General features: G+C 41.7%; 1 protein-coding gene and 1 pseudogene across 1 annotated transcript; both read right to left on the bottom strand.

Annotated features, from left to right (window-relative positions):
- Positions 1 to 1,147: 1,147 nt before the first annotated feature.
- On the bottom strand, positions 1,148 to 4,680 carry PIGM (phosphatidylinositol glycan anchor biosynthesis class M). The gene has a single exon (XM_044000305.1). It carries the CDS (start codon positions 4,172 to 4,174, stop codon positions 2,921 to 2,923), a length of 1,254 nt encoding a protein of 417 aa, XP_043856240.1. The 5' UTR covers positions 4,175 to 4,680; the 3' UTR covers positions 1,148 to 2,920.
- A 4,465-nt stretch (positions 4,681 to 9,145) lies between these two features.
- LOC122727099 lies at positions 9,146 to 9,270 on the bottom strand (annotated as a pseudogene).
- Between the last annotated feature and the right edge of the window lie 2,124 nt (positions 9,271 to 11,394).

Here is an 11,394-nt window from a genome sequence, read left to right as displayed (position 1 = left end):
TTGCCTTCAAATATATGAAGACAATTATCATTCCTTCTTCCCAAAATCTCTTCTCCAGGATTGAAACAGCTGCAGTTCCTTCCATTGGACCTTGTATTACATTGAGTCTCCCCACTATCTTGGCTGTCCTCATCTCCAAGCTCTCTAGTTTATTAAAGTCCTTAAAATGTGGTGGCCAGAACTGAACACTTATCAGGTATGAGGAAAGACCAAGCTCTCTAGTTTACTAAAGTCCTTAAAATGTGGTGGCCAGAACTGAACACTTACCAGGTATGAGGAAAGAGTATGGGGAAACTACAGTATCATCTCCCTTATTTTGAGGGCTATGACCTTTTTAAAACAGGCTAAGATCGAAATTTGCTTTTATGAATGCCACATCACCATGGTGGCTTGTTATCTTGTATCTATTATCCACAATTATTATCTCTTGTATCTTTCATCCACAATCTCAGTTCTGACACTTTACCTGCTATATGGATTTCAGTAAATTACTTGATTTCTCTAGGCCTTTTCTCTCACCTATAAAATAAGGGGTTTGGACTGAAGACTTCTTAAGATTTCTTGCATCTCTAAATTCTAGGACTTTGGGGGGTGGGGGGGAATGAGAGTTAAGTGACTTGCCCAGGGTCACACAGCTAGTAAGTGTAAGTGTCTGAGGCTGGATTTGAACTCAGGTCTTCCTGAATCCAGGCCTGGTGCTTTATCCACTGCACCACCCAGCTGCCTCCAATCCTAGGATTTTTTTAGTGAATTTTATTGACATCATGACACTACAAATTTCTGATGTTGCAGTCTCGTTGCAAAGTTCCATAAAGCTTTGACTTCTCCAGAGACTGTGATTTTGAACCATAATTTGAAATTATGACAATTAATCCAATTCAATGAACATTTACTGTGTTTAGTATGCACAAGGAATACACCTGAAAATGTCATTTCTAATAACCACATTTCAGGTGCACTTGCTTTATTAGCTTCCAGTTTGCTGATCTCCTAATCCCCAACCTCAAAGGAACCAATGAGACCACTAAAATTAAATGCTTAGTGATATTCTCATCCATATTATACATTCAAATTAGTTGCTTAAAAGCCTAAATAAATTAAGCTGGGCCTAAAATCTCTTGAATTATAGGGATGAATTTTATTATAATTTAAAATTGTGACCCCATGAGGGTTCTATATTAGATTCTTTCATGTTCACTGTGAATAGATGTTATAATGATTTATTATGTGAGATATAGGAATATTTGGCAGACTGACAGAATAATTTGATGGGTAGAAAGGTTGGAAATCCTTTTGTGGATGAACTGGCTTCAAATAATCCTTAGGAATGCTGCAAGGCATTTTTTTAAATTAACACTATAAAAGGTACGGTTTCTTTTATGTAAATGGAATTGATAATTAGAGAGCCAAGACTTCTAGATATGTTCATATGTAGTCTGATTTTATTCAAGGAAATGAATGTTTGCCAGTTACAGCAAGTAGATAGCCTAGATTAGTGTTGAAAATAACCTATGTGCCATCCTGAACTCTTACTACTAGAGCTATACTGAAACTTCAACGGGTTTTTAATTCACTGGCTTGGGACTCTTGACAACCATTTGTAACATAATTTAAATGGAGAAATTTTCTGGCACTCAATAAAAAAGTAACAGGATGACTCAGAATACTTTCTACTCTCTTGTGGAAGTCAGCCCTCTACTGGCCAGTTAATCCATCTCATTCATATAAACTAAAGGTCATAAGTAAAATTGTGCTTATCTTTGTAAACATCATTTAAAACTATGCAGTTTTTACCATTCAAACTATAAACATTTTAGATATTAACTTTCTTTTAAAAGAAAAAGGGGTTTTTTTAACTATAAAGAACTAAAAATGTGCTACAGGCTCATTCTGTAAAACATCCCTAAAGAAGTTTATTTGTACCACTGCCCTTCTCCAGAAATACACAAATACAAAAGCCTGAAGAATAGATATATCTGAATATATAAAGATGTGTTACAAAAATAAAAGTTTTTCCTCACAGATTTAAATATGCAGCAATTTTTCTTTGTACATTGAAAATTAATTACATGCCAATAACACTAGTGTTACAGTGCATAAAAGACCCAGTAACAAACCAAACCAAACAAGCATTGAAACAACTTGATTAACAAATGAAAAAGCATTCATTAAGCACTTACAATAGTACTAAGCTCAGAGCTACAAAAAGAAAAACACAACAATCCAAGCTCTCAAGTTCACCTTCTAATATGGAAAGATGACACAAATAGGCTTTAGCAGTTCAGCTACAAGTCAGAGGGAAAGGTCCACTCGACAATTTAAATGTTTTAATCATCATCTCTGCCCTGCAAACACACACTCAATTTTATTTAAAAGAAAAACTATTTTACCTAACCAAACAGTGTTTTATTTAACACTTGTTACCACAACTCTGTCAGGCTGGTGACTGCTAATTCCACTTTACAAGAGAGAATACTTGGAGGTTAAAATTTAAGATAACAGACTCACTGGGCTTATTAAATTTGGGCAAAACTCCAAATGGTATGAATTTTGCAGTAAATGATTCCTATTTTTTCTACCAAGAATTTCTTTAGCAACTGAAAACACATTCATTCAACCGTTACAAGGTGTCACAAATCTTAACACTGCACTAAGACTTTTGGGACATCCAGTATTCAAATGTGTAACTTTCCATTACTAGTATTCTCCAAAGGAGTTGGATCAAGAAACAACAATCTTTACAGGTTTCTCTCTCCATTCTACTTCAGATTTCTGGCTTAAATTGAGTTTTGTGACCCAAAATGGGCATTTTGGGGAGTGATAAAAATGCTCAAAGCTTAAGTTATAACATTTTAAAAGCACTTTATGGCCCATATGATGGGCATAAATCATAGAAACCCCATGTCATCAATATTACCCATTACTGAGATTTGATTTTCTTACCCAACTTTCTCAACTGATAATGAGAAATAATCTGAACCAATATATAACAGTTAATAAAAAGAAAGAGCAAACCAGCTAACCAAATGAGCAAAAAAGTGTTTTTCCCTTGGAACTCAAGGAAGTAAGCAGGAGCCAGCCATAATGCCTGTCCCATAAACCACAGTCCAAGGAGGAGTACAGCTCTCTCCCAGGACATCCTTATTTGTGGCATCACAAGAGGTAGCAGACAGAGGTACCATAAAAAATACTGGGAAGTGCAAACCTTATTAAAACTCACAAAAATGGCAGTGTGGAGAAAACAACAAAAAGCCAGGTCCCTATAATAAGCAAACGACACAACTACAAGTAACAACAACTGCGGCAGAAACGCTACCAGTCCGAGTGAAAAACTCCATTTGCTCTCTGCTGTCAGATAGAGCATGTAGAAGTACGGGGAAAAATTGTGTCGGATGTCTCGCCTGGTTAAGTGATAGAGGTAAGTGTGTTCCAGAAATTCCCAGCCGTATTTGTAATAAAACCCTAAGCCCAAGGCAGAAAACGTGAGTCCAGCAACGACCCCGAAAAGCAGCACATCCCGATTCCACAGCCCCTGAGCCAGTGCCCAGACCCGAGCCAGGCGGCATTTCTTGAAGCTGTGCCCCTCCGCCTCGCCGTGGGAGGTCTGCAAAGAGAGGACTATGGGAAGGCCGTAGGTCACCGGGTACACCTTCATGTGCACCACCAGGCCGTAGACCACCGCGGCCGTAGCCACGTGTTTCCTCTCGAGAAGGTACAAGGTGGTCAGGACCAGGGAGGCGATGACCGACTCGGCGTTGCCCCGGCTGGACACCACCAAGGGCAGCGGGTTGAGCAGCCACCAGGCGCAGGAGGCGCAGGCCTGGTGGGGACTCAAGCCGGACAGGAGCAGCAGGCGGAGCATGAGGAAGCCCACGAGCAGGTCGCAGGTGACGAAGAGAAACTTGCCGAAGAGCTCGGAGAGGTAGACGTTGGGCGTGAGGAGCCAGGCCAGCAGCGGCGTGTAGCGGTACGTGGCTCTCTGGTAGGGGGAGCGGCCCTCCGTCACCAGGCGCGCCGCGTCCGTGAACACCCGGTAGTCGATGTCCGTGAACTTCACCACCAGCGTCCGGTCCTGGTAGAGGCCGTAGAAGACCAGGGCGACACGGGCCGCCAGGGCGACGCCGAATATGGCGGCGGGCCCGTGCCAGGGCCCAGATAAGCGCTTCGCCTTCATCCTCGGCAGCCCCTCATCCGACCGTCGAAGTGGTGCCCGCCCCGGCGCCGGCCCAGTTCCACGGACATAGCTCTCCGTGTGGGTTAGCACGGAGGAGCAGAGCACCCACAACAGCCATTTCCGGAAAGGTAGTCCCGCCCCTAGAACTTACTTCCGGCATCGGCCTAGCGCTGTTGATTGGTTCATATACCTCTCGCGTTCGTCCTCCTTCCAGGGAAAGGGCAGGACTTCCTGTCTCGTGGGTGTGTCGGATGTGTTTTCCCCGGAGCCGGGTGGGAAGCCCTCCCTCCTGCTCTCAGAAACCAGAAGGGGCGTGGCCTACGTGTGGGCGTGGCGAGGGCAAAATGATGCTTGAATTCCCCGTGCTGTTAGACCCGGGTTAGAACCTCCCGCGCGTGAGATTGGTGAGCCTGTGACTTTGAAAGATGGTGGAAAACAGGATTGGAGGAAGGCTGAAGTTGTCATGATTAAAAAAAAAAACAAAACAGGAGAGTCTACTCTGCAAACCAAAGGCTAGTGAACTTTACTTCTAGACTGAATTATAAAAAGGATGGTTACTGAACATCAGAAAAGGAGCTGTCATCCCCAAGATCCAGCATGGCTTCATCAGGAACAGACCGTACAGCACTAACCTCATTTCTCACTTGAAAGAAATAACGAATAATAGCTAGCATTTAAGTGGCATTTTAAAGCTTACAAAGCGATTTACAAATATCCCACTCCATCCTCACGTGTTAAGCTTATTTCTAAAGCGGAAAAATAGGGGAACATTGCAGTTAACGGATTAGCTGCTGTTAGAGATCTCGAGGACTTTTTTTTTTTAACTTCAGGGATTCTTATCCTTTTTTGTGTCATAGTTGCCTTTGGCAGTCTGATGAAGCCTATAGACCCCTTCTCAGAATGTTTTTAAATACACAAAATAAAATAAAGAGAATTACAAAGAAAACATTATATTGAATAATGATTAAAATACATTTTTTTAAACTTCATGGACTCCAGGTTAAGAACCCCTGAAAATCCAGCTCCCACTCCCCCCCCCCTTTTTTTTACAGGTAAGGAAACTGAAGCTCAAAAGTTAAACGACTTGCCAGGGTCTCACATGGAGAACACATAGGAAACAGAATTCGAACCCAGACCCTCTGGCTCTGAATCCAGTGCACTTTCTACTATTAGCAGCTAGCTGTATTTAGCAAGTCACTGAATAAAAAATCTCATGCTATTTTTTTGTGCATAAAAATGGAAAAAAGTGGGTTAAATGTTAATACAATTGGGTAACTTCTGAAGTGCTTGAATGACTGTACCCAAACAGTAGCCGATGATTACAGATCAACTTTCAAGGTCTCCAGAGTAGTAGCTCTTGGGATCTGTGCTTGACCCTGTGACTTTTAACATTTTTATCAACTACATGGAAAAAAAAATACATAACATACTTGTCATGGGACAGCTAGGTAGCATAGTAAAATCAGAGCTGGAGAGACCCTGGACAAGTCACTTAACCTGTTTGCCTCAATTTCCTTAAATGCAAAAACGGAGATAATAATAGCCTCCACCTTACAGGGTTGTTGTGAGGATCAAATGAGATACTATTTGTAAAGCACCTGGCACATAGTAAGTATATAAATGTTAGCTATTATTATCAGATTTATATATGGCTAATATTCCTATGGTGTCACCTATGGGCCAGGCACTATGCTAAATAATAATGACCAGAAAGAGGAAGGTGATGTTTTCACTGTGCTCAAGCTTGTTCAGATACATGTAAAGTGGATGAATGGTGATGAATGATAAAAACATTCAGTAAGTGATTTGTAAGCACCTACTATGTGCTAGGCACTGTCCCAATTGGCTGGAGCCAGTTCTAACCAGTTTGCAAGAGCCCATTGTTAAATTTTTAGTGTGAGCAGTAACACCTCAGAAATTGTCAGTTGCTACAAAGCAGGTTTTAATTTATTGTTGTGTTGATTTCTAGATTTAAGAAAGTGATGGGGGGAAATGATAATAATACAGATTAAAGTAAAAATGTATATGCATGCTCTCCCCCCCCCCCCAAAGAGTCTGACTGTTAAACAGTTACCAGCACATGGCCGTATTGCTCTATAAATATTGCTTGAGCTCAAGAGAAGTGCAGTAGAAGCTCAGGGAATGATGTCAGGTGACTGTAAGTTAATAATAATAACAGATGGCATTTATAAAGTGCTCTAAGGTTTGCAAAGTATTTTACATCCCTTATCTCATTTGAGCCTTGGAACACCCCCAAAATGCATGACATTACATCTCCTACCTCCATGTTTTTTCACAGGCTGTCCCCTGTATCCTCAATACTTTCCCTCCCCACTTCCAACTCCAGGAATCCTGAGTTTCCACCAAGGTTCAGCTCAGGTGCCATCTGGTACAAGAAGCATTTCATGATTTTTCAAGATCCTAGCACCTCCTCTTCCCTCCTTGGAATGACTTTGTATTTATTTCTCTATCATCTCATGGCATACTCATTTAACCTGCAGTCAATTTGGGTTTGGTTCCCCCTAAAACAGCCACCACTTTGGGTTGTAGATTATCCTGTAGATACTCATTTCTAAAACTATAAATCGTAAGTCACCACTTGGTTCCCATGAACAATCAGCCAGTATAAGTTGTTGGTTCTTAGCAAAGACATTTATTTACTAACACTGAATAGTATCAAGAATGGCTACAAAACATTCTCCCCCATATCCCCGAGAAACATATTCTCCCAAGAATACGCACTGTGTATGGGAAAGAGTGGGCATGAACAGAGTACACAGGTAATGTGCCAAATGCGTATTGAACATGTGGCCAGAGCAATTAACACCTCCAGAACAGCAAGACCTGAAAGTCTTTTCTCTCCCATGGAGTCTTCACAGAGGTCCCCTGGATGCTACGTGTCTGCTGGTTGAAGAATTTAGTTGTGCTTCCAGGGTCTGCTTTTCTCCCCATATCAACTCTCAAATTCTTGACTCCATAGCTGCTCCTCTTTTCTGCCACCTGGGGTCCTCAATCCTGCTACCTGCCTTAGTGTACTGACTCTCAGGATCTGTTTCTGTCTGGAGTGTGTGGCACTGTGCACTGAATTTTCCTGAACTAATTCTCCTTCTGCATTATGGGATGAATCTTTTTGTACAAGAACTCTGAGGCTATACTGCTTAGCCAATAAAGTGGGGTGGGATGGAAAGAGAAGTCTTCTCCACGTAGAGGTCTCCTCCATAAGTAACTAGTCTGCATTCAACCAAACAAACTGGTCAACTCTTTTAGCTATTTAAAACCCCCAGGGATGTGGCTCATTTTTAGCTCTAAAAATCACATTGCCTCTTCTGATTGACTCAGAAAAGGATGCTCACATTTTCAAAGGGTCTCTGGGGGTCAATGGGTTAAATCATCTTTATACCTGTTATCCTCCTTGTTTTCTGAGATTGCATCAGCTAGGGGAATGGAGAGGAAGAACCAAATATATCCCCCTTACATTTGAGTTATAGTTTATATTTATTTGTCCTTGTATATTTATTTTCCCAATTGAATTTTAAGCTCCATAAAGACAGAGATTCTTTCTTTCTTTCTTCCTTCCTTCCTTCCTTTCTTTCTGTACTGTGGCTGACACATAAGAGGTTCTTTTTTTTTTTTTTTGGTGGGGCAATGGGGGTTAAATGACTTGCCCAGGGTCACACAACTAGTAAGTGTCAAGTGTTTGAGGCTGGATTTGAACTCAGGTCCTCCTGAATCCAAGGCCAGTGCTTTATCCACTGTACCACCTAGCTGCCCCCCACATAATAGGTTCTTTTGGGGGGGGGCAATGAGGGTTAAGTGATTTGCCCAGGGTCACACAGCTAGTGTCAAGTGTCTGAGGCTGGATTTGAACTCAGGTCCTCCTGAATCTGAAGCCAGTCTTTATCCACTGCGCCATCTAGCTGCCCCACACATAATAGATTCTTAACACAGGTCTTCTCATGTCACCACCACTACCCCTCAGTAAACTCAAGTGGCTTCCTATTGCCTCCAAGATCAAATACAAGATGCTCTGTTTGACATTCAAAGCCCTTAATAGCCTAACCCCCTCCTGCCTCTCCAGTCTTCTTAAACCTTGCTCCCCACTCAGTGACACCAGCCTTCTTAGTGTTGCATGAATAAGACACTCTATCTTTCCACACATTTTTTTCCAGCTGTCCCCCATTCCTGGAATCTTCTCTCTCCACCCCTCTGACTACTGACCTCCTTGGCTTCTTTTAAATCCCAACTAAAATTCTACTTTCCACAGGAAGCCTTCCCTAACCCCTCTTAATTCCAGTACCTTCCCTCTTTTAATTATTCCTATTTATCCTTTATATAGCTTGCTTTCTCTGGGGTTCCCTAGCTCCTGTTAGCAACGTATAAGTAAAGCCTTTTGAGTCTTTAATGTCTCAAAATCCATCTCTTATTTTTGTGGAGAATCCTAGCTCTGGGCATTGGGTCTTGGGCCCTTGCTGAACCCATTCAGCTATCAGGATCCAAGGAATCTTTGCCTTTAGCTCCAGCACTCTCATCTTTTTACTACTATCTGGGCCTTCTCTGATCCCTGAACCCACATGGAACATAGCATCTCCTGCCTGCGCATCTTTGGCCTGGCTTCAGTGCTATGACTCAAACCCTAGTTTCCTTGTCCTGCTTCCACTGTTAACACCTTATGTATCTTAGTGCTCAGTTCTAGGACCCACTTCCCACTTTCCCTTCTGCCCCCTTTCTCTACAGGCCATGTGAGGCCCACAGCACTCTGGAGTGTGCAACCAGATTAAAATATAATTGTGAAATATTTAACAAAATAAATTAAAATATAATAAAATATAAATAACATTAATATGTGGTTTTCTAAATCAACATGTGGCCTGCAGGGATCCTTATTATGGTTTAGTGACCCCCCCCCATTTCTATGTGAGTTTGACACCAGTGCTATAGACAATAAGAGTATGTTTTCTAAGGTTTGCTTACAAGGGAAAGATCCCTACTACCACAGATTGTGCAGCAGGGCTAAGCCTAGCCAGAAAGCAGTGCACGAGCCTCACTCTAGGAAATCCACCCCTCTGATCATGGTGTTTCCCCAACCTGTTAAGTCTTTTTCTGATACCTCTTGTCATAGAGGTGACCCTGGATTCTTGGAAGCTATGCCAGTGGCCCAGTGATGGACTATGTACCTGTTGTAAAAGAACAGCCTGGTTAACTTTGTGGGACTCATCACCAGGATGGCAGCAAGGTGATGGATTTTTTAATCCCAAGAACTCTCAAAGATAGCCAACCAAGCTGAAGAGGAATTGGGTCCTGCAAGAGTAGAGAGAGAATTTTTATGAACAAAACCATATATACATGTATGTATATATACATGTATGTATATATATGTATGTGTGTGTATTCAAAAAGAATATGCTAGAGTGAATTAGCATAGAGTGTAAATAAAAAGATAAATATATCTGGTTTCAGACTTGGAGGCCCCTCTTAAACTAATACATTGAGCTAGGGTTCTCTTTGTTGTTGCAGCTCTATGTGAACCCTTTTGGGGCAGCTAGGTGGTACAGTGGTTAGAGCACCAAGCCTGGAGTCAAGACGTTATTGTTCAGTTGTTTCCGCTGCGTCTGATTCTTTGTGACCCTACTCAGTGTTTTCTTGGCAAAGCTAGGTCGTGCATTGGATAGAGTTCTGGGAAGAATCACGATTGAACCACAAAAATGGCAAAGTTACTAGATTGGTTTGCTATTTCCTTCTCTAGCTCATTTGGCAGATGAGGAACCTGAGGTAAACAGAGTTAAATGACTTTCCAAGGGTCATACAGTAAATGTCTAAGACCAGATTTGAACTCCGGAAGGTGAGTCTTGCTGACTCCATGCCTGGCACTTTATCCACTGTGCCACCTAGCTGCCCACTCCTAAATATTCCTTGCAAAATTTTGTCCTCTGGGCTTTGCTCATGCTATTTTCCCATCCCTATTCCCTTCCACTTATCTAACATCTATCCATATTTCAAAGGCCTGCTCAGGTATCACCTGCTTTATGAAGCCTTTTAAAAAATAATACCCCTAAAATTTTTTTAAAGGTTTTTTTAAATAAAAATTTTTAAAATAACATCCCTGCCCTTGGAACTTCCTAAGTATATTTATCTATCCATAGAAAGAACAAAGACTTGGAGTCAGAAGACTTGGGGCTGAGTCTCAGCTCCAAAATTTCTTAGCTTGATGACCCTGGGCAAATCACTTACCATTTCTGATCCTGTTTTCCCATCTGCAAAATAGTGATAATAGATACTTGCTCTCCGTACCTCACAAGGTTGTCGTGAGCAAAATGTTTCATAAACCTTAAAGCACAATAGAAATGGGGGGAATTATTAGCTTAGCACTTCATCTTTACTATCTATCATTTTACCTATATCTCCCTTCCTCCTCTCCCCCTACCCCAAACTACTTTATAAGTACCTTGAGGGTAGAAACTGGGTTTTATATATCATTTTAACTCCAGTGCTTTACACAGTCATAATAAATATGTCAATCAATGTTTATCGTTATTGTTAAATGTTTATTTATGAGACTCCATTTTCACTTTCTTCCTTCCCTACCTGTTGTTTGGAACAGGCTTTTGAATTTATTTCCTCTCTTGGTAAAAGGGACCCTGTTTGACTGGATGGGAATACACAGGTCTGTCTCAGAACTTCAATAATGAAAAGCAGAAGAGAGATCAATTTCTCTGAGATCTGATGCAGATCGCTAGCCTAAGCCAGGGAAATAGGACCGTGGACCTTTGATGTCCTTTCCAACTCTGATTCTGTGAAGATTCATCCACAAATACAGGCAACAGGCCAACTGATTGGTTTAGAAGAGAGGGGAAAAAATGGTTTTGTGCTCATTGGTTGATGGAAAGAGTGTCCAGTATCAAAGGTGAAGTGGCCTTTGGGAGCATGATGTCAGATAGGACTTCAAAGGGAGTGGGTAATACTTCTTTTATCTTTTATAGAAAACCAGTGACCTCCCCTTTTCACCACTCCAGTCATATGGGGCATCTGGAGAGGTTGTTGAAGAGGCTAAAAGTAGGAGGAGTGGGTAGAAGGATGAGTAGCCTTAGCTGAAAAGGCTTAGGGGAGATAAAGTGAGGGGGTCAGACCAAGAAACTAGAAAACCACTAGTATTATTCAAACCTAACTAACCCCCAGGCCTCTCTATACCCTACTCCACTCCCCAACTCCGCCCATTGAGGATG

The sequence above is a fragment of the Dromiciops gliroides genome, chromosome 4 (genome assembly GCF_019393635.1).
Source record: "Dromiciops gliroides isolate mDroGli1 chromosome 4, mDroGli1.pri, whole genome shotgun sequence".
Classification (NCBI taxonomy): Eukaryota; Metazoa; Chordata; class Mammalia; order Microbiotheria; family Microbiotheriidae; genus Dromiciops; species Dromiciops gliroides.
Note: the sequence above shows the minus strand (reverse complement) of the source record. Positions and strands in the feature narration are given on the sequence as shown.

What these genes read in the sequence shown, in the direction of transcription:
- PIGM (XM_044000305.1), bottom strand. Translation starts at nt 4,174, where the DNA reads ATGAAGGCGAAGCGCTTATCTGGGCCCTGGCACGGGCCCGCCGCCATA.